The 23,682-nt window shown below is 35.6% G+C and overlaps 1 protein-coding gene across 2 annotated transcripts; it reads left to right on the forward strand.

Moving 5' to 3' along the window:
- The first annotated feature begins 668 nt into the window (after nt 1–668).
- On the forward strand, nt 669–22,867 carry LOC109092789 (pre-mRNA-splicing factor ATP-dependent RNA helicase PRP16-like). 2 transcript variants are annotated; one of them, XM_042728644.1, is made up of 27 exons: nt 669–873; nt 1,321–1,700; nt 2,773–2,972; nt 3,051–3,212; nt 3,735–3,885; nt 3,989–4,107; nt 5,008–5,087; nt 6,376–6,531; nt 6,614–6,775; nt 6,864–6,971; nt 7,069–7,190; nt 7,844–7,981; nt 8,094–8,280; nt 9,419–9,604; nt 9,805–9,945; nt 10,032–10,142; nt 11,106–11,222; nt 11,311–11,418; nt 11,500–11,612; nt 14,004–14,212; nt 17,160–17,314; nt 17,428–17,583; nt 18,617–18,751; nt 18,849–18,974; nt 19,782–19,877; nt 19,960–20,081; nt 21,751–22,867. In XM_042728644.1, exons 2-27 carry the CDS (start codon nt 1,384–1,386, stop codon nt 21,830–21,832), a joined length of 3,759 nt encoding a protein of 1,252 aa, XP_042584578.1. In that variant the 5' UTR covers nt 669–873; nt 1,321–1,383; the 3' UTR covers nt 21,833–22,867. The 2 variants fall into 2 exon arrangements, with proteins under 2 accessions (XP_042584578.1, XP_042584579.1); XM_042728645.1 differs by having other exon boundaries at nt 1,357–1,700.
- Nucleotides 22,868–23,682: the final 815 nt, after the last annotated feature.

Here is a 23,682-nt window from a genome sequence, read left to right on the forward strand (position 1 = left end):
GGTTGTCTTCACTCTGTGTGGTTACAAGATTGTTGCAAGGATCTTTGCAAAAAATAATTAAATACATATGATTCACTATGATTCACTTGTATTTATCAGTAAGTATGCCAGTAACCAGTGCCTCTGCCACATAGAAATAAAATAATTTGTGTTCACACAAAGCACAGAACATAATTTAAATAAATTAAAATAAGTAATAAAATATGCTGGAAACTATTCATGTGAGGAACTTCAATGCTTTGAAGTTGTTAAGTCTGATTCATTGAAGTGAGTCGGTTCTTTCGGACGGGTTGATTCATTGAAGTGAGTCGGTTCTTTCGGACGGGTTGATTCATTGAAATCGGTTAAAATTCTTCAACAGTTCGCTAGTCATCACCTATGGTCATCACGCAAAGTTGTTTCCAGGAGTCTACGAGCAGCACTTTTTTTTTTAAAACATGCTCCATAAACCTCAAACAAAAATGAAGTGTGACATTTCGCCGGTTATTAAAATGGTTAATGTTGTAACCTACACAGAGGGCCAACAAACTAATGAGTAAACATCGTTTTGGTGGACGAAATCAACATATTTAAGTCACTGATATAATATGAATCAAAACCTCCAGATCACAACCAGCATGTGTGATCCGATTGACTGAATCGTTTGAAACAACCGGTTCACCAGAGTGATTCGTTCAGGAGTCGGATGGGACGTCACTAGGCTGTGAATGCCGGGATAGTAATGGCGCCCTACTGTACACATTGTTGACGTTTGCCGCTATGCTATTTCATTGAATATTTTTATTACATCATACATCACATACGTTTTATCACACTGTGTAGAACAGGTTTGAGGAACTTATATGACTGTCTTCTGAGAACATCGCTCGAAAGGTAAACCCGGTTTCTCTCACTCTCTTTCTCTGATAAATGAATCGTGCCACAGTACTGTTTTACATTAACAGACATCAAGAGGTTCATCATGTAACGTTAAATCACTCTTAATGTTTTTTAACCATACAAAAATTTACCGTCGCAAACAAAATACTATAGTTAAAAGTTATTTGTAAAATTTTAAGACCAAAACTGATGTATATATATCTATGGCTAACACCTCTATGACTAATGCTAAGCTAGCTGTAGTAATACATTGCATATATATATTATGTGTACGTTACATATCAGTATTAGTGAGTGGCAAAACTTCCCCCTTAAATTGCTTAAATTGCAGATTTAAAAGACAAGTTCACTTATCATAAATCACATGTAATCATGTTAATGTCATGTTTTATCAGCATGTGTTTTCGATCATGAGGATTGTGTGTTTTTGGCCCAAATTAGTAACTTTTGGCAACCTATTTACCGGAAATCCCTCAGCGGAGTGCTGTGAAGACCTCGGCAGAGATGGAGGATGATCTGTCCCTGCATCGGCTGGAAGGGAGTGACCCCAGTGTTCAGGTCGGGGGGCTGATAGTGAAGAAGAAGAGCGCTTCAGCAGAGCAGCATGTGTTCAGAGCTCCAGCTCCAAGAGCCTCACTCCTGGGCCTCGATCTGCTGGCCGCACAGAAACGCAAGGAGCGCGAGGACAAGGAAAGACTGGATGACCAGCCCAAGAAATCCAAGGTGTCGTCCTACAAGGACTGGGAGGAGGGGAAAAGTGATTCGGGTTCTGATGATGAAAACCAAGAAGATGGCGATAGCAGGGATCGGAAAAAGGAAAGGTGGGCTGATCTTCAAGAAAATAATCTGTTACATAGACATCAGTTTTTTTTATTTTGTTTTGTTTTTTAAGAACAGTGGGCCTTATTGACTAAGTGTGTATACATGCAATTTTTTTTTGGTCATGAAATCTGCATGCAAACAGTTATGATTCATCAATGACTTTCACAAAAAAAAATTATTCTTAATTTCTGAAAAATGTAGGAACAACTGAAACAACAGATATGCTCTGCGTCTCCTTGTAATTGCATTTATTTTAACATTTAATCAATTTTAAATATATTTTTCCATATACAGTGAAAGAAAAGCTGTGTTGTATGTCTGTGTCTTTTTGTGTTGATGGTGTTTATTTGTTGGGGTATATTTGTATAAATAGCCAAAAATAAAATTATTGATTTTTCTTTAATGCCAAAAATCATTAGGATATTAAGTAAAGATTATGTTCCATGAAGATAGTTTGTAAAATTCCTACCAAATAAATCAAAATTTAATATTTGATTAGTAATACTCATTGCTAAGGACTTCATTTGGAAACTTTAAAGCCGATTTTCTCAATATTTAGATTTGTTGCACCCTCAGATTCCAGATTTTTAAATAATTGTATCTCGACCAAATATTGTCCTCCTAACAAACAATACAACAATGGAAAGCTTATTTATTGAGCTTTCAGATGATTTATAAATCTCAGTATCCAAAAACTGGTTTGGCGGTCCAAGGTCACATATACAGTTAAATCTAAACTTTAACTAAAACTAAATAAACTAAAGCTTTATAAAACGTGTAGGTGTATTAAAAAACAAATAACAAAAATTAATAAAAGTGACAAAACACAGCTATAAAGTTTAACTATACAGGAAACAGAAAATATAAAAACAAAATCTAATTCAATATTAACTAAAAAAATATAATAGTATATCAGTGATGCTATAAATAATATTATGTGCTTTATTTTTCATTTTGATTAATTGTATTATCCAGAATATTCCTAATGCCTCCCATCTTAAATATCAAGGACACGCATGAAAGAAATAAATAAATGCAATGCAGTCATGAGTTTGTTACATGCTTCCACAGGAAGTACCGTGTCACTGGATCAGAAACGCCGTCAAACCCAGGAGGGGTTAGTGAGGAGTTCAAGCAGAAGCATCAGCAGAGGGAGAAGGACAGACGTGAGCATGGGGTTTATGCTTCTTCCAAAGAAGACAAGAGCAGAGACAGAGACAGAGACCGGGACAGAGACCGCCACCGGGACCGAGACAGAAGAAGAGACAGAGGTAAGTCAGGTGCTGTCGGCCTGAGAGATCCCACCTCACCGTGGGAGGCTCTGATCTTGCATTTATGGCTTTGTTCAGATGAACGTGAAAGCAGCCGCGGCCGTGGCTCCAGCAGCAGTCGCTCCGAGCGCGGTGATGGCAGCGTGAGGAGTGAACGCTCCCAGAGGGACGGCTCGTCCGAGCGCATGAGTCGTGGTACTCGCCGCGATGAGCCCGAATCACCGCGTAACAGACCCAAAGGTACATTTAGGAAAAAAATATAGGAACAATTGAAAGCACACATAAGCAAAACACGCTTACTTAGAATTGTATTAAGAAGTTATATTTCATCCTAACACGACTATAAAATTGTATTGAAGTATGTTGCATTAATTGTATTATATAATCTATATATAAATTAAAAAATGCAATTTAATTTAATCTTAAATGCATTCCATCATATACAGTGAAAGAGTAATAAAAGCTGCTTTATAATAATAATACTGCTATATTGGCCGTATTAATGTTTAATCACAAATGTCTGACCAAATTCTGAAACTCTACAAACAAGCACAACACACCTGTTTTTTTTTTTTTTTTAATCAGAAAAAACTCACAATTCGATTTTCTTTCCCTCATGTTTGCAGCCCTAATCCTAACTATAATAACCCTAATGCTAAAGTCTGATTGGTGTTTCAAAAGCTGCAGTACTATTCCTGGACCAATGCAACTCGTCCTGTTTGAGTGAATGAGTGATTAAGTGTGTTTCGTATGTCCGCACAGATTTGGCCACTCCGTCACGCTCCAGCTGGGATGAGGATGACAGTGGATATTCCAGCTCACGCCACTCTCACTGGGAGAGCCCGTCCCCTGCCCCCTCACACTGCTCCGAGCGCAGCCAGCGCTCAGTCCGCGACAGTGAGAGGAGAGACAGGTGTGAATCTCTTCAGCAGCGCCTGAAGGTTACTTGTGCTGACATGGTTTGTGTTGTCAGAAGGAGTATTAGGAGATGTTACATTGTCACTTTTGTTTTTCAGGTCAAGTAAACCTCAGTATCCAGCAGAAACTCCTCTACCAACACCATCGTATAAATACAACGAGTGGGCCAATGACAGGAAGCACCTTGGCTCCACTCCACGCCTGTCTCGAGGAAAAGGTAAATACTTCACTTACAAGTTCTTTTGGTGTAATTTTGTTTGTGTGATGTGAAATGTGTAATTTATATATATATATATATATATATATATATATATATATATATATATATATATATATATATATATATATATATATATATATATTTTATGTGTGTCCTACTTAACTTAAATTTTTGCATTTATATTTTTAAACTTTGTTTATTAGTACTGTTTTTATTTGGTATATATTTATTGATTGATTGATTGAAAATTTAAAAGTAAGTTACTTCCCAAAGTCTAGATTTATTGTTTTTACTTTTATTTGTTTTTATTGTCTATTTATTTGCTTTTTTATTATCAGTAATTTCCTTATGTATTTTATATTTTTATTTACTTAAGAATATTTTTTAAATAGAATTCGTAATACTTAACATCCTAAATATCATAAGACAATGATTAACGAACATGAATCACTTGAAAATGGACGTATCATGTATGTACTACCGTTCAAATATTTGGGGTTGGTAAGATTTTTTTATATATATATATTTTTTATTTTTAAAGAAACTGAAAATTTTATTCAGCAAAGGTGCAATTAATTGATAAAATTATATACTGACAATTGATTTTTATTTTTTTTTACTTTCTATTCATTAAAGAAAAATAACATTTCCACACACCAGGCTGAATATATTCAACTTATAATAAGAAGGAATGTTTGTTAACAAATCAGCATATTGGAATTAATTCTTAACCTTAGAATGATTTCATCATTTCTGAATAATGTCTGAATAATGTCTGAATAATTGTTTTTGATTATTTTTTATTAAATTAAGAATCTTTCCATTCTTACTGAATTGTTTTGAACAGTAGTGCACAGCATCTATAGTGTTATATTTATATGGGCTCTTGTTTTGTAGGTGATAAGAGGGAGGATAGAGAGGACGGCATCCTATTTAATGATGAAGAAGAGAAGGAACAGTGGGAGGAAGATCAGAGGGTGAGTGTTTAAACTTCATGCAGTCATTTTCCTCTTCAAATGCTCTGTTTATATTCTTAGGATTCCTGATACATGTTCATGATCTTGATGTGTGTGACTCATAAGAGCATATTATGTCAAAGAAAAAACAATTTTTTTTTTTTTTTTTGTATTATGTATAAAGTTGGATATATATTATATATATTCCAAGCTTTGGCAATATTGTATTTTTTACAGTCATGCCAATAATGCAATTTTGAATTGAACTGAATTATATCCAAATTTGTCCACATGTATACAGTGCACACATGTATATATACACACAGTCAAACAAAAAATTATTCAGACACCAGATATATTTTTTTATATATATATTTATCACTAGTGGGTGCAGGACATTATAGTTCATTCATTTAGTGAGGATAGCAAAATAAGGTAAACTGTGACATACTATACCCAAAAATTCTTCGTACAGTGGACTGCCAGTAAAACTGATAGAAATTTGGGACCAAAAATTATTCACTTTGGCACTTTGACCTAACCATATTTTACTTCTTTAATTGCTAATGTGACCTTTTTACACCACTGACTGAACGAAATGAAGCATTGCTTGGTAACTGGTTGACCTAAATTGGTATCTAATTGTGTACTTAAATTTAACAGCTGACAGTTATTCAGCCGAATTCATTACATACCTTTCTATCAAAGTTATCTGACGTTATCAAGATGAATTTGTTCGGACCTCTGAGTTCTTGTCATATTTTATAACCATTTTCTAAACTATAGTGAATAAACTAGTGCTGTCAAACGATTAATCGCATCCAAAATTGAAGTTTTTGTTTACATAATATATGTGTGTACACTGTGTATATTTATTACGTATAATGTATATAAATAGACACACATGCATGTATATATTTAAGATATGTGTACACTGTGTATATATATATATATATATATATATATATATATATATATATATATATATATATATATATATATATATATATATATATATATATATATATATATATATATACATGCAAATATTTTCAAAATATATACTGCAAGTGTGTGTATTTATATATGCATAATAAATATACGCAGTAGTACACACACGTATCATGTAAACAAAATGTTTTATTTTGGATGTGATTAATCGCGATTAATCGTTTGATAGCACTAGAATAAACTGTAATAATGTGAGAAATGGCTGAATAAATTTTGGTTTGACTGTATATATACACCATTTCATGTTCATGTTTACGTTGTTATTTTGGTGAGTACTCACTGTGTTGTGTCTGAACAGCAAGCTGATCGAGACTGGTACATGATGGATGAAGGTTACGATGAGTTCCACAACCCCTTGACATCCAGTTCAGAGGAATATGTGAAGAAGAGGGAGCAGATCCTACAGAAGCAGACCCAGAAACGCATCTCAGCGCAGAAGCGGCAAATCAATGAGGTACCGGTGCACATCTTCACCTGTCAGCGTCTTAAAGACCTCAACACGTGTCAGGCTTACTCACATGTGTGTTTCTCGTCAGGATAACGAACGCTGGGAGACCAACCGCATGCTCACCAGTGGAGTGGTTCAGCGTTTGGAGGTGGATGAGGACTTTGAGGAAGACAATGCAACCAAAGTCCATCTGCTTGTCCATAACCTCGTGCCACCCTTCCTGGACGGGAGGATAGTCTTCACGAAGCAGGTACAGACGTCTCGAAGCATGAATGTGCTTATTTGAGAGTCACCAAACATATCTAATTGATGCTTTTGTATTCATCCTGCGACTCCAGCCTGAGCCGGTCATTCCAGTGAAAGACGCCACCTCAGACATGGCCATCATCTCCCACAAGGGCAGTCAGCTGGTCCGACGACACCGAGAGCAGAAAGAACGAAAGAAGGTGCACAGCTGGTTTTTATAGTTCATTTACACTTCTCTCGCTCCAGGGCAGTAGTGTAGATGTAACTGTTGTTGCGTTTGGTTCTTTCACATGACAGGCACAACACAAACACTGGGAGCTCGCTGGCACCAAACTGGGAGACATCATGGGAATCAAGAAAACAGAGGAGGGTGCATCAGATGGAAAAGCTGTTGGAGAAGATGGAAAAGTGGATTACAGGTTAAATAATGTCATTTTCGGATTCCATCTATTTTAAAATATTTCACAAATTGATTTCACTACTGTAGTTATGATAGCATGATGCATGGCAAACTGTCATCACTACTGTTCAGAAGTTTGGTGAAAGAAACTAATACTTTTATTTCTCAAGGATGCATTCAGTTTATCACAAGTGACAGTAAAGACATGTATAATGTTGCACAACATTTCAATTTCAAATAAATGCTGTTCTTTTGAACTTTCTGTTCTTTAAAGAATCCTGAAAATAAAATGTATCATGATTTCCACAAAAATATTAAGCAGCACAAATGTTTTTAATATTGAGAATAATAAGAAATGTTTCTTGAGCAGCAAATCGGCGTATTAGAATGATTTCTGAAAGATCATGTGACACTGAAGACTGGAGCAGTGATGCTTTTTACTTATCAAATAATTTTTTCTTATGGCTTATGCTTTAAAAGACTTCTTTCAAAAATCATTTGAAAAATCTGTTTTAATGGTAGTGTAGCTATATTTGATGTTTTTATTATCAAGCATGTAGTTTTCCCAGCTCTGCTTGGGACATTTTAGCTTGTTTTAATTAAGCTCTTCCCCCCCCAAAAAAACATCTGTAGATTCTTCATGGGCCTCATTCTTATCTTTCGTGTTTTCAGAGCGGAGCAGAAGTTTGCTGACCACATGAAGGAGAAGAATCAAGCGAGCAGTGAGTTTGCTAAGAAGAAGACCCTGTTAGAGCAGAGGCAGTATCTGCCCATCTTTGCTGTTCGCCAGCAGCTTCTCAACATCATCAGGTCCTGATGACACTTACATATGCTTCATTAAATACAAACTCTGCCACTGTATTTGTGCGCTCATGTGTCTGCTCACCTGGTATGCTGATGTTTTTCTTTGTCTCTCTGGCAGGGATAACAATATTGTGATTGTGGTGGGGGAAACGGGCAGCGGTAAGACGACTCAGCTCACACAGTATCTCCATGAGGACGGTTACACCAGCTATGGCATGGTGGGCTGCACACAGCCCCGCAGAGTGGCAGCTATGAGCGTGGCCAAGAGAGTCAGCGAAGAAATGAACAGTAACCTGGGAGAAGAGGTTGGTGCCTGGACCAATTTTCTGTTCATTTTTTTCCCACAAATATATTAATATTTTGGAGAAATACTGCCACCTGGTGGATTTGAAGTGACTTGCATGTTATTTTACCCAGAAGCCAATACTGAGAGATTCAAGATTTTATTTGTCACGTACAAGTTATATGACATACAACAAGCAGTGAAATGTAGGAAATGTAATGAAATGAGAGGATGATGTAGTGGTGGATTAATGTGTGTGTGTGTGTGTGTGTTTGTGTGTGTTGGGGGTGGGGGGGGGGTATAAAAAAGTTCAATGTTATTCTGTTATTAGAAATAAAATAAATGTTAACTGAAGTAATAATAATAATATAATTTTCATTTAGTTTAGGTTGAAGTACTTAACTTAAAATAAAAATAAAATTAATAAAAAGTATATAGACAATATTAAAAATGGACAAAAATAACATAATTTAAACTAAAATATCACTGATGTGAATATCAATACACATTTTAGAGAAATAAGTTGCTGTTGTATGTTAATATAGTAATGCCATTGTTGATTTCTAGATTCTGTTTGGCTATCCATGCATGACCTGTTGACCAAAACAAAGTGTATATATTATAATAGCTTGAAAATATTAAACTTTTATATGTAAATTGTAAAATATTCTATGTATAAATATGTATATGTTAGAATGATTTCTGAATAATAATAATATGAAATTACAAAATTACATTTTAAAATATGTTAAAAATAGAAAAATATTTTAAACTCTAATAATATTTCATAACATTACTGTTTTTGCTGTAATTTTATTCAAATAAATCCAGCCTTGTTTCTTGTATCATTAGAATGATATCTGAAGGATCATGTGACACTGAAGTCTGGAGTAATGTTGCTGAAAATTCAGCGTTGCCATGGCATAAATAAATTACATTTTAAAATATGTTAAAAAATAAAACAGCTTTTTAAATTTTAATAATACTTTACTATATATATCGGTTTTTACTTTATTAACAAATAAATGCAGTCTCTGTGAGCATAAGTGAAAATCTCATAATTATTCTGACCAGTAGTGTATATTATTGTAAAACTGTATTGTTATAATAAGAGCATTTTCCATGGCTAAGTTTTTTTTTCTCTTTAATGTCTAAACCAGGTTGGTTATGCCATCCGTTTTGAAGACTGTACGTCAGAGAAGACTGTAATAAAATACATGACGGATGGGATTCTTCTGAGGGAATCTCTGCGGGAGTCAGATTTGGACCACTATAGCGCAGTAATCATGGACGAGGCCCATGAGCGCTCCCTCAACACTGACGTGCTCTTCGGCCTGCTCCGAGAGGTCCTCCTCAGACACTTTCACATCAATCCATATCAATACTGTTTCCCCATAGTCAATTCTAATTGGTTTTCATTCACTAATTTGATCTCTTTTTATATGGATAGTTAAAGAGTACTGTTGAATTTAGATTTTGATACTGATGAGTCATCTTCTCCCTTCTTACTTTTTATCAACCTGGCTTTTTGATTACTTACATGTAGGTGGTGTCTAGACGCTCGGACTTGAAGCTCATTGTCACATCTGCCACCATGGACTCGGACAAATTTGCAGGATTCTTCGGCAATGTTCCTATCTTTCACATTCCCGGCAGGACGTTCCCAGTGGATATCTTGTTCAGCAAGGTGGGGTGTTAATAGCGTCTTTAGTTAAAGCTGAAGCTGGTTGGGGTGTGTAGCATGTACTGACGCTGAGTGTTGGTGTGATTCAGGTTCCTCAGGAGGACTATGTGGAGGCGGCTGTGAAACAGGCTTTACAGATTCATCTCAGCGGGATGGTGGGTGATATCCTCATCTTCATGCCTGGTCAGGAGGATATTGAGGTGAGGAGATTCTTTAGTCATGCAAATGATGTTATGAATGGCATTACAATTTATGTACACTATTAAAAATATATATACACTTCTGTTTTTATTGATCAGAAATACAGTAAAAACAGTTATATTGAGAAATATTTAAAATAATTTTCTATTTTTTCAATACTTTTAAAAATTTTATTTATTCTGGTAATGGCAAAGCTGAATTTTCAGCATCCTTACTCCAGCCTCAATGTAACAAATACAACAACAACAAGTCTTTTGCTGCTTAATATTTTTGTTGAAATCATGATGCATTCTTTTTTTCAGGATTCCATTCGTTTGAGAGTATTTTTTAAAATGTTTTAATAGTTTTTTATTTTAAATTATTGATGTTGTTTTTAATTTTTGTTGTTGTTCAAAAGAAAGTAAAAAAAAGAAGAAAAAAAAAAGCATTTATTTGAAATAGAAGCTCACTTTAATGGCACTTTTGTGTGTAATGCGTTCTTTTTATTAGTTTGTTTTCTTTTTCTTTTCTTTATTTCTTTTTCTTTATTTTTTTTTTTTTTTTACACCAAACATTTATTTAGAAGTTTCCACAAAAATTCAAATAACTGCTTTCAGCATTGATAATAAGAAATGTTTCTTGAGCATCAAATCAGAATATTTGAATGATTTCTGAAGAATCAATACTGAAGACTGGAGTAATGATGATAGTAAATTGAAGAAATTGATGAAAATTCAGCTTTGCGGTCACCAGACTGAATTAAATTTTAAAATATAAAACAGTTGTTTAAAATGTAATAATATTTTATAATGTATCTGTTTTTTTTAAAAAAATGTTTTTTTTTACCTTTTGACTGGTAGTATACACACACACACACACACAGATAGACAGATAAAAAGGTTAGTTAGAAATATAGTTATTGATATAGCTTGCATTGTCTAATGAGACAATGTATAACACAAATGATGTTTGTGCTGCTTCAGGTAACGTCAGATCAGATTGTGGAGCGACTGGAGGATCTGGAGAACGCTCCGGCTCTAGCTGTGCTGCCCATCTACTCCCAGCTGCCCTCTGACCTGCAGGCCAAGATCTTCCAGAAGGTAAACCTTGGTCTCTGTTGGAAAGGATCTAAGATCCTGATCATAAGACAGAATGGTTTGTGAACTAAACCCGTGTGTTTATGGTCAGGCTCCTGATGGAGTGAGGAAGTGTATTGTCGCTACAAACATCGCTGAGACGTCTCTGACTGTGGACGGCATCATGTTTGTGGTGGATGCTGGTTACTGCAAGCTGAAGGTAAAACCATGATAAACTGCTTTCTTTAATAGGGGAATGACACATCTGATACTAACAGAATTCTTACTCTGTGTTGTTTAGGTGTTCAACCCTCGCATTGGCATGGATGCGCTGCAGGTTTACCCCATCAGTCAAGCCAATGCAAACCAGCGGGCTGGAAGAGCAGGAAGAACAGGCCCGGGACAGTGTTACAGGTCAGAACAGATCAGGAAAGACCGCTGATCTTTCTTCAGCAAAGGAGCACACATAGGTTTCAGTTTATGACAATGGCAAAGTTTAGAGTGGGCGTAAGTCAGACATGGAATGATGCTGTGCTAAAAAAGCTTCAAAAATCAAAAAATCTCAATAGAGAATTGAGTGTCCCACTTCTAAACAACCTGTCAGTCGCCCTCACCCTCTCTCTCATGATTTTGTTACTTTTTAGGGATGACCAGATTCAAGTTCAATTTATCAGAAATATAGTTCTTTTGAAAGTTGTTACTAATGATACAGTTGAACTGATTCACAAAGCAAATGCTTGATTTTTTGTAACAAATTAGATGTAAAACCATGTGATTGGTGACATCTTCATCAGTGTTATTTTAGTATCACTGACTGTCAACTTTTTTGATATTTTGACTTAGATTTTATTTTTATCATTTCTGTTTCGTTTTAAATTTATTTCGTTTTTGTCATTTTTATTATTATTATTTTTAAACATCTATATAGTTTTTATTTTATTATATATTTTACTATATATTTTATTTATATTACTTTATTTACTTTTATTACATTTTATTAATTTTAGTTTTATGTTTTTTATTTTAGTACTTTAAGTTAAAATACATAAAAATGAGATGTTTCCTTCACAACTAGCTAAAATATAAGTCATTTTTTAAAAATTTATTTGAATTTGCATTTTTTAATTTGCTTTTACGGTATGTGATATTATTATGAAAATCATGTTACAAAAAAAAAAAAACTGCAGTGTTTTTTTTTTTATTATTTCTAAAGGCAGAGGAAATTAGTAGTGGAAGTAATGACTGTTTGATTTGGATTTTGAGATGTGGGCATTTCGCTCAAATTGGAACATGAGCTTGCACAGGAACTGAATGATTCGTGCATATGTCACCAGATGTTTTCACAGGAAAATCCACTTAAGATAATTTGATGAAAAATTCTGCATGGATATATTTTTATTTCACGATGACTTTATGGTGAAACTTGAGTGATGAAACAGTAAGTCATTTTTTTTTTGATCCAGTACTTTGGAACTAATCATCCAAATGAAGCGAATCGCTCAGGTGTCTCTGTAGTGCAAACACAGACTCTGGCCTCTCTTTGCTCATACAGGCAGATGAATCAGTTCCCCAGTCCCTTTTTTCTGAAACATCTATCAGAGAGGCAGGGCGACTGCAGGAGGGGGACAGGACGGTAATCTTGAGAGGATTCCATGCAGTTTAATTTTTGTTTACACCTCTGAGAATGTGAGACAAAGGCTGTGGGCTTTTTTGAGTGTGACCTTTTTCAAATCTGCACAGTCCTGAAGATGCGGCGACACGCTGTCTCGCTGTTGTGCGGTCACACAAAGGAAACACACGCAGGGGATTGTTTTGCCTCCCTGTGAGTGTCTCTTGCTGCTCGTGAAAGTGTGTGGTACTTGCCGGATTAGTTACATATATCCTTCACCAAACATCTGTGCATCAGCAATCAATTCTGTTCAGCCAAACGCTTTGTAATGCGGTCAAGAGCCATGTGTGTCATACGTGTTAACTCTATAACTCAAAGCTCTGGCTGTGATTGTGGCGTCTTCACAAGAGCCAGTAGGACTGATATGCATAGAGTTCCTTCTTCACGCCATCTTCTGAGGAGTTATCCATTTAGCTGAATAGCTGCAAAAACCTGCTGTTCTCTCAGATGTGTCTCTAAGGAGCGGCGAGGAGAGCTGTGATATTTTAAGATGCTCAGGGGTAGTTTGGGAAGGGCTCATTGTTATGGGCTTCCCTCTGGATCTTTTAAAGATGGGGTGTAGGAAACTTTTCTTTAATGGTGTGCTACATGCATCTGTTTGATTTATTATTTTATTCATCAAGTCTTTATTTGGACCTTTTACATTGAGTATGCTTATTCTGATTCTTTCCTAGACTCTCACCCACTTCTCTTTATTTTATTCTAATGCTTTCTAATAAATTAATGATTTTATTCATCAGACTGCTACAGTGAAGCAACAACATCACAGCCAGTCAGAACTTATTTCATGTGTAATACAGTTTTCTGCATTGCAATTTTTACTCAAAAATACAAACTATTAACTAAATTATAAATCTATTTATATACCAATATACTATTTATTCATATTTGAATTGGCTTTTTTTTTTAGTTTAGTTTTAGTCATTTTAGTAGATTTCTGAAGTGTTTCTTTAAATGAAAATAAGTTATTGTTATAATTTAAAAGGCCTGTCTATGTCTTCTATAGTGTGTGAGCTCCCTAACAAGAAAGACCCTGGATTTTTCTCTGGCCTCTGCGTCACATTGGGTTTGGACATGTTAAAACGTCTATAGTAAATGAACTGACCTCTCTTACCTTTTGTGTTGGTCCACTTCAGGTTATACACTCAGAGTGCCTTCAAGAATGAAATGCTCACCACCACTATCCCAGAGATCCAGCGCACTAACCTGGCCAATGTTGTGCTGCTGCTCAAGTCCCTGGGAGTTCAAGATCTCCTGCTCTTCCACTTCATGGACCCGCCGCCTGAAGACAACATGCTGAACTCCATGTACCAGCTGTGGATCCTGGGAGCGCTTGACAACACAGGTGAGACCACCAGCCTCAGACACTGCCCTGAGAAAGAGAATCTGCATAAACCTTTCGTTTTTACTTACTGTCCTTTTGCCACATTTTATTCAAAGGTACAGTCAAGAGTGAATCTGTTCTTAGAGTTGAACTGTGCTGTTAGATATTAGGCTCAAGAAATAATTTTGGGCATTGTTTAAAGGGAAATAGAATCAAGTAAGCAAGAAAATCGAAATGGTTAATTCTTAGTTTTTATGGACTATTGGAGTATCTATTATAAATAATCTATCCATGCATGAAATTTTTAATCAAATGCATTAAAAGCATAACAAGTTTCAGTTTTTCCCGTTCATTAACCTGTCACTCACATTAGTGTCTATTTTGCATTGACCACTTTCTATGATCTAATCATTTGCCAAAATTATGTGCAGCCCTAGATGTTTTCTTTTCTCATTCATACAGCACAGTTTTAATTTACAATTTTTTTTTAAAGTAATTGTTACGGAAGTTCTAAGCGGCCATGCATTATAATTTTTTTTCTTTTTGTTTTCTCGTTATAACGACTTAATTTTCTCGTTATCTCGACATAACGAAGTTCGTTTTCTCGTTATAACGAGTTAATTTTCTCGTTATCTCGACATAACGAAAGTTTGTTTTCTCGTTATAACGACATGAAAGTTTTACTGTTGCTATAGTAACGAACTCAACTTTGACAGGCATCTGATGGACAGCCATGCAGGCGCTCTTACTGTGGCCTATATTTCAGCAAATTTTGCTTCGCCTAGGTAATAATAACGTCTACAATACTGTATAAATAAAGGCTGATCAATCACTGTTGATTTTTTCCAGAGATAGTACAACGAACGTTTTGTTTTTGTAATCAACATGTTTAAATGGCAACACCGCGCCATTAGAGCTGCTTGGATTAAACTCACTTTTAATTTTCCCTTTATATGAAATAAAATTATATATAATTTGTAATTTGTAGTAGTCATTATGTGGCAGATATCATGTGTGTTACAAGCTTCTGTTTGAAAAGAGCGTTCATGTGTAGTGTATGTGTGTGTGTGTGTAGAAAAAAACCATTACAACATTACAGAACAAAACTGAATTAAATTAGCCTATGGATTTTACATATACATCACATTTCTCATCAATATGGTTAACAATAAAGATTAGTAATAAGGAAAGAAGCACATCAGCCTACATCGTTAAATCCCGTCCTACTGTAGATAAACAGAACATCTCTGCTTATTAACTACCTAATCATTAAATTAAAATTAAATTTAAATTAATCATGAGCCTAAAAGAAGCACAAATATAATATATATTGGTGCAAACAGAATACAGTGATGTCAACCTTGGTTTTGATAAGCAGTTATTGATGAAGCAGAATGCATTGGTGAAACTCATGCATCTAGCAGGAACTTAATACACAAAATATTCATATTGATTCAAGCATTTAACATTTATGAATTAATTAAATGTCAGTAATAAACAAGACTGCACAAATTATAGCGATCACGGAGGAAGGTCCGCGTACAGTAAAGTGGATAGTATACAACACCCCATCAGTTATATTCAGGTCTATAGTGCCACCTGCTGGCGCAGTTTTGTAAATTCTTAGAGAAAGTTAAGTCGTTATAACGAGAAAATGAACTTCGTTATGTCGAGATAACGAGAAAATTAAGTCGTTATAACGAGAAAACGAACTTTGTTATGTCGAGATAACGAGAAAATTAAGTCGTTATAACGAGAAAACGACCTTTGTTATGTCTCGAGATAACGAGAAAATTAAGTCGTTATAACGAGAAAACGAACTTCGTTATGTCGAGATAACGAGAAAATTAAGTCGTTATAACGAGAAAAACGACCTTCGTTATGTCGAGATAACGAGAAAATTAAGTCGTTATAACGAGAAAACAAAAAGAAAAAAAATTATAATGCATGGCCGCTTAGAACTTCCGTAAATTGTTGCACGTTTCCAATATATATATTTTGAATTATTGGGTAATTATTGCATTATTTCAGTGTGCATTTCAGCAACAAAGTGTAATATTGTACTCTGAAAACTTAACATTGTGTGTTAGCACAAATTTAAACCATAAATAAACATTGTTTGAAATAAATTAACATTAACTGAAACAAAACAAAATCTAAAAACTTTGAACTTATTTTATTTCATCTAGTTCTCATCTCAGCATCTCTTATTTTCTTTAACTTAAGTTAAAGTACTAAAATAACTAAAACTAAAAAAAAAAAAAAAAAACATTTAAAAACAAAAATAGTATGACAAAAACATACAACAAAATTACTAAACCTTCAGTTAAATTTAAATGTAATAAAGAATGAAAATATAAAAACATCTAATATGAAAAATATATTAGTGTATCAGTTATAGTAAAATAACACTAGTTCTGATATATTCACTCTATTGTTTGGATATGTCAGTGTTTAAAGATAACTGATGATAACGACATTATTTTTATTTGGGGATAAAACTCTGAGTTCTTTGAGTTACACTCAAGTGTATCTTCTAGTTGAGTAGATTGAAGCTTGTTAAGCGCTGCAGTGAAGTATTAAGGTCTTACTCAAAGTTCAGCTTTAGCAACTGAAGTAAAACCGTGTGTGTGACCAGAGAGGGATCTCAATCTCATTTCCTGCGTATCTCTCGGGGTTTGTGGGGATTTGCCTATGTGGAGCACTTTTCCCTCAAGCTCTCGTCTCGTGTTAACTGCAGATTATTTCTGATTAAGGCTTACCTGCCCAAATATCTGCTCTGCTTTTCACGGCGCTCTCTCACTAATCTTCTTAGTCTGTCATGTAATCTTTGAAATCTGAGCTTCTGATTTCAGAATCTCAACGTGGAATCATTTTCCCACCATCAGCACTTTTGAAAGAGGAGCTTTCTAATCCCTTTTGACTTTTGCCTGTATTTGAGGATGGTTTCTTCCGGTCTCTGTCTCAGGCTCTCTGACGCCCACCGGGCGGCTCATGGTGGAGTTTCCTCTGGATCCGGCTCTGTCTAAAATGCTGATCGTGTCATGTGACATGGGCTGCAGTGCAGACATTCTCATCATCGTCTCCATGTTGTCTGTGCCGTCCATCTTCTACAGACCAAAGGTACCAAGTGTACATTGTGTTCTTTGCACACTCAAAAGCATTAACAGACACTTCACTAGAACAGATTGACCTTTAAATGTGCCAGCCGTTCAAAACTGACGTTTCTCATCTAGGGTCGAGAGGAGGAGAGTGACCAGGTGAGAGAGAAGTTCTCGGTGCCTGAGAGTGATCACCTGACCTACCTCAACGTTTACCTGCAGTGGAAGAACAACAATTACTCCAGCATCTGGTGTAACGATCACTTCATCCACACCAAAGCCATGCGAAAGGTACCTCAACTGAAGTTTAACCAATCAATGTTTTAAGAGTTTTAGCTAGCGATAATATCCTTGCTTTAGAAGAATATTGAGGCACAGGATGTTAATTATTAGCTTTAAGGCTTTAAAATGCCTGAATTGACCCTTCCACAAATTAAGGCCTTAAAAAGGTTTTAGTCAAAGCAGAAGGTCTTAAATTCATAAAGTTATGGCATTAAATCATGCATACATTGCTAAAAAAAAAAAAATGTCATACAATTTTTTTTAAAAATGATCCTTAAACCAAGACACATTTACTTAAGGATTCAAGATTAATATATGAAATATTGTTTTCTGAGAAGAGAGTCTATGTTTAAAACAAGAACAAATATCTGTCAGTTGGAAATAAAAACTTGTAATCTCTTTGAATGAAATCGATTTTTCTAAGCCCATTGGTAGATCTTTGTTTTTGTTTTTGTTTTTTAAATCATATTTATTTTTTAAATCAATAACTTCTTTTGTATTTTTGCTTATAATTATTTTTTTTTATTTTGGTTATTTTAAATGTGTCAAAACAAGACAACAATACTGAGTGGAAAACATGAGGTTTTTTGCTGTTTAAAAAAATACAACAATACTGAGAAAAAAACATAAGGTTTTTTGCAGTTTGATCATAAGTATGTAAACATCCTTGTTTTCCAGTGCAAAAATCTAAGTGAATTCATTTTAAAAAAAAAAAAAAACATAGAATATTGTTTATCAATATATAGTGAGTATATGATATATGTGCAAATATCTAAATGAAGACAGGTTTACTTTTGAAGAGTTGATAAAGTAATGGGTATTGTTTTTTTTTTTGAATTTGGTTTGTTGCTAATGCATTGTGTTCCTTAAATTTTCTTTACTTGGTCTTAAAATGTAACTTCATAAACCTGAAGAAACCCTTTAATAGTTTAACTATAATCTATCTCTGAAAGCTGAGGTGTGTAATTTAGCACTAAATAAGTGTGCTTCCTTTTGAATTTGATGGAGTTTATCCTGAATAACAGTGTGTGGTGTGTCACAGGTGCGTGAGGTGCGAGCTCAGCTCAAAGACATCATGGTGCAGCAGAAAATGAACCTGGTCTCCTGCGGCTCAGACTGGGATGTGATCAGGAAGTGCATCTGTGCTGCGTACTTTCACCAGGCTGCTAAATTAAAGGTACACGACTACTTAGCATTTTTGGCAATGCAGTGGTGGATTCAGTTTCATCAAGCAGCATGTGAAACATCTTCATAATGTGTGTTTGTTTGTTTAGGGTATAGGGGAGTATGTGAATGTGAGAACTGGGATGCCCTGCCATCTGCACCCCACCAGTGCTTTGTTCGGGATGGGCTACACCCCCGACTACATCATCTACCATGAGCTGGTCATGACCACAAAGGTACTTCTTCCTCCTCAGCTCTTGAATGTGAAGTGACGTCAGTAAGTATGAGTCAGGGTTTGCTATAACGGTTAGTTAGTGCATGTACTCTGACACACCAGACACTGAGCTCTGCTGCTTATATGGGGGGCGCAGGTTTGAATCCAGCTTGCAACATTTCTTTATCCATTTCCTCCATTTTTTTGTTGTTTTGATTTTATGATTTTATGAGGTTTATCCACTGTAGTATTTATAAAAGTTATGAAAATACATGTTTAAATAAAAAATAAAAATAAAAATGATTAGTATTAAAATAATTACTAAATTATTTAACTAGAATAACGTTTTCTACATTTTAAAACAATTCTAATATGCTGACTTGGTGCTTATTTCTTATTATTATCAATGTTAACGTTTAAGTTGGAATCTGTGATGCACTACCATCTGAAACTTTTTTTTTTTTAAAGAAATTACTACTTATATTTGGCAAAGACACAATAAATTGACAGTAAAGACAGTAAGAAAGTGTAAGTAAAGACATTTATAATGCTGCAGAATTGTAACATTTAAATGCTGTTTTTATTCATCAAAGAATCTTTAATATATTAAATGTATCACAATTTCCACCATTATAAGAAGAAACATGTTTTCAACATTGATAATAATAGTTTTCATATTGGAATGATTTTTGAAGGATCATATGACACTAAAGACTAAAAATTAAGCTTTGCCATCACAGGTATAAATTACATTTTAATATGAATATCCTAACCTCAAATGCTAGTGAAGAGTGATTTGTTGACGTGTGTGTGTGTGTGTGTGTTTCAGGAGTACATGCAGTGTGTGACGGCTGTGGACGGCGAGTGGCTGGCTGAGCTGGGGCCCATGTTCTACAGTATCAAACACGCAGGAAAGAGCAGACAGGTGAGCAACATCCTTCCTAAATATCACACCCAACAACATACAAATACGCATTTGTCTCACTCACTTTTGGTCCCTCTTCCAGGAGAACCGGAGGAGAGCCAAGGAGGAGATCACCAACATGGAGGAGGAGATGTCTCTTGCACAAGAACAGATCCGTGCACGGAAAGAGGAGCAGGAGAGGAAGAGCAATCTGGGCAGTGTCAGGTACTTCAACCCTCACTGCAGTCACTCAAATCAGAATCGTCCAATTTAGACGGAAGCCATCAAATACTAATGTCACAATTTTTGGGAAGGCTATTGTCCCCTTCACAGTTCACACCCATCTCTTTCCTCTCCTAACATCTCCTTGTCTTCCCCATGATGAGCTTTTCTCACCTCCCGCCTCCACAGGAGAGAAAAAGAAATAATATTGACTCCTTGGTGACCCCCATTACTGTAGCAATTTAAATCGTGCCGCCACGGACCGGGAGGAGAGAGACAGACGCTAATTTTCAGACTAATCCGGGAAATTAATTTTACACACACCTTCCAGCTCCACAAAAGCAAGAAAAAAATAATGTCCTGTAAAATAACACTTCATTGATTAATCAGGACTTTTATCTCTGAATCAAAGCCTTCGGCTGACTGTCTGCATGATGGACGTCCTGACTCTAATCACATTAAAAGTGGAGATTAGACTTTTGATTTGCATGATGGGGAGATGGATAATTAAGGTGCCGGCCCCCTCTTGGGTTCTGATGCCTTCGTGGGGTTTTAAATAAGCTGATCTAAGATGAGATCACAGCTCATCTCACCTGACCTGAATCCTGCAGGACCCACAGGTCACTTAGAGGACTTTTGACATTTCTACTGAAGATAATGCTTTGAAAATCACTGCCATAAAGCGGCAGGAAGTTGTGCTTTGTTGCCAGGGCGTTGATGTGCGGTTGCTAAGGAGTTCTGCAGGTTTTTAGTGATCTGGGTTGAAGAATCTCTTTCATTTCCATTTTCAAATATTTCCATTTTGTTCAATTTTTATGATGTCAGTGGATTTTGGTGAGAGCGAGAATTATTATGGATTGTGGACTCAACGATAGATTTTTTTATTACACACAGGCATTTTTTTTTTTTTGCTTTACAAGACGTTAATTGGTGGACTGGAGTGGTGTGGATTATTGTGATGTTTGGACTCTCATTCTGACGGCACCCATTCACTGCAGAGCATCCATTGGTGGCGAGCAAGTGACATAATGCTAAATTTCTCCCAATCGGTGAAGATGAAGAAACAAACTCATCTACATTTAAATGGCCTACGTGTGTATAAATGTTCAGAATTTTTTGTGCGAACTATTCCTTTAATACCTCAACCGCATAGCAACATGCTGAAAACACTCCAAATAATGTCAAAATGGAGAAGTGAGCTCCTGCAACCAATCAGAACGCCCTTTCACCGTGTCAGAGAGTTCTGCAACTCACATTTTCTTCATAAAATGTAAAAGTTAATTGGAATATTCGTTAGGAAAAAAAGTATAAAATTGGCTAGAAGTTCAGATGTTCGGATGTGTGAAGCGAGTCTGTGCTGCAGGAGCAGGAGCTGGAGGGTCATGGCCTGATGGATGTAATTGCTGGCGGTGTGAGGAGGGGAGCGCTGTGCACCGCTGTAATTAAAGATGATAGATCGCCCTGTCAGCTGCATCAGACCCTCGTCCCGCAGGTCCCCACAGAGACAAACTGTCCTTTTCTCTCGGCCCGGAGCTCTGTCTATTCTTCTCATTTAACCTTAGAGCAAATCTCACAACTTCTGATGCATGACACATCACAGCCATAAACACACAACCTTTCTGTTTAAATTAACATCCTGAAATAAACACATCTTTTCATCATTTCCAAACAGGTCGATAAAGATCCTCACCCCAGGAAGGAGAGAGGAAACGCCCATGACACCAAAACGAACACCGGCCCGATTCGGCTTATAGTGCTTGTATCTACAATTTCAGCCAGATAATATTGCAAATATGAGTTTATTTCCCCCAGTTGCTTCGGTCAGTGCAATGTTATTAAATATGATCATCACAGTGCTTGGCACATGCAGCTTCCACGTTTGTCCAGAAGTAGGAGCAATTGTATAAGGAGAAAAGTCTCTTCCCCTCAGACAAAGTCTTATTTGTGACTCTTTTGGACTGTCTGGATTAAGACAAAAAAGGATGAAAGTACTGCATTAGATATTTTTTTTTTGCCAAATTCAAATATGAATGCATTTGAACTAAAAAAAAAAAAAAAATCAGCTTTATTTGACATTATTAATATACTTAGTCCAACAACAAGCTTTTTTTAATGCTTGAATGTGTGTGTAAACCAGAACAGCAGAATTTATTCATGTGCTGCTGTAATATTCACTTTACCATTGAATTATAATTCACCTTCTCTCATATTTCGGTTTGTGAAGTGCATTCTTTCAGAGAACACAGAGCATCCATGAATATTAACTTCCTGTACTTTGATAGGTTAATCCCTTGTGGATGAAGCTTGTCTTTGTTATTCTGACAAAAAACATTGCTAGAATATTTCATCATTCTGCTGGAATCAACGCTGACCAGGCGGCGGTCAAATCCTGCGTCGTCTTTGATGCAATTGGGCTGCAAGTCATTGAACAGATGTGCTGTGTACCGACAGAGATCCACAACAGGATCCGCCGCTCACCACCGAGGGGCATTTCACTTTCTTTCTGATTTTCAGGGCTCTGTTGCTCTTTTGGAAACTTTGAAAAAAGAGGTCTGTTGAACTTGATTCTTCTTCATTACTGAGATGTACAGTATGTCTTTCTTTCTTTCGTTGTATGATTTAGATGGGCAGAAGTCAAAACATGTTTAGTCGTGACAAATTGTTTTCAGAAAGGCTGGAAAACAGGAATAACTATATTTTTGAAAGTGTGTAAAATTCATTCTGTGTCTCCTTTGTATTTCAATTGTACCGTTTTATATTAGATATTAAAGAAATGAATATAGAAATGCTTTAATTGTTGGAAGTGGTTGGATCACTGCATTTAGTGTGTTAAAAAAACATTAGCAGGGCTGTATACACAAAATGTATTTTTGCTATCCATTGTGCAGTTTTTCCATTCTAAACATGTACATCTCTGACCATTGCCCTTGAGTGTTTTGCAGCGTCTCATTTAGTTTCCCAAAAAGTGTTCAAGGCACTTCCAAGAAAAAAAAAAAAAAAAGTGTCCTTCCTTAGGGCGTCAATTTATCATATGATCCCACATTCCTGGAAATACCAGTTTAAAAAGTGTGATCTCCAGGTCTGTAAAAATCTCGGAAATGAATAAAATATTAAAAGGTGATGGAAATTTCTAGAGTCGAATTATGTTCAATTATGAGATTTCTTCAGTTAGCGCTGACTTTTTGTGATTGCAGTCTCGGTAATATTTACAATACTATAATAGTTAACATAACGGCAAACAAATTTGATAATGCATTAAAATGAAAGGTTGTATCTGTTAATAGTAATAGACCGTAAACAGTTGTTTATTAACTAATGCTAATAAGTATTCATTGTTAATGTTAGTTTCTCTCCAGTGGATCCTCTGCAGTGAATGGGTGCCATCAAAATGAGAGTCCAGACAGCTGGTAAAAATAATAATTCATACCACTCCAGTCCATAAATTAACATCTTGTGATGTAAGAAGCTGTTTGCAAGAAACAAATGAATCATTAAGGTGTTTTAAAATGTCAATTCTGGTCAAAACACGTGGCCATATTCCATAACAGTGAAGAATCCATCCCTATATTACTATTAGTAATACTATTTTTACTAATAAACAGTG

The sequence above is a fragment of the Cyprinus carpio genome, chromosome B7 (genome assembly GCF_018340385.1).
Source record: "Cyprinus carpio isolate SPL01 chromosome B7, ASM1834038v1, whole genome shotgun sequence".
NCBI classification, from domain to species: domain Eukaryota; kingdom Metazoa; phylum Chordata; class Actinopteri; order Cypriniformes; family Cyprinidae; genus Cyprinus; species Cyprinus carpio.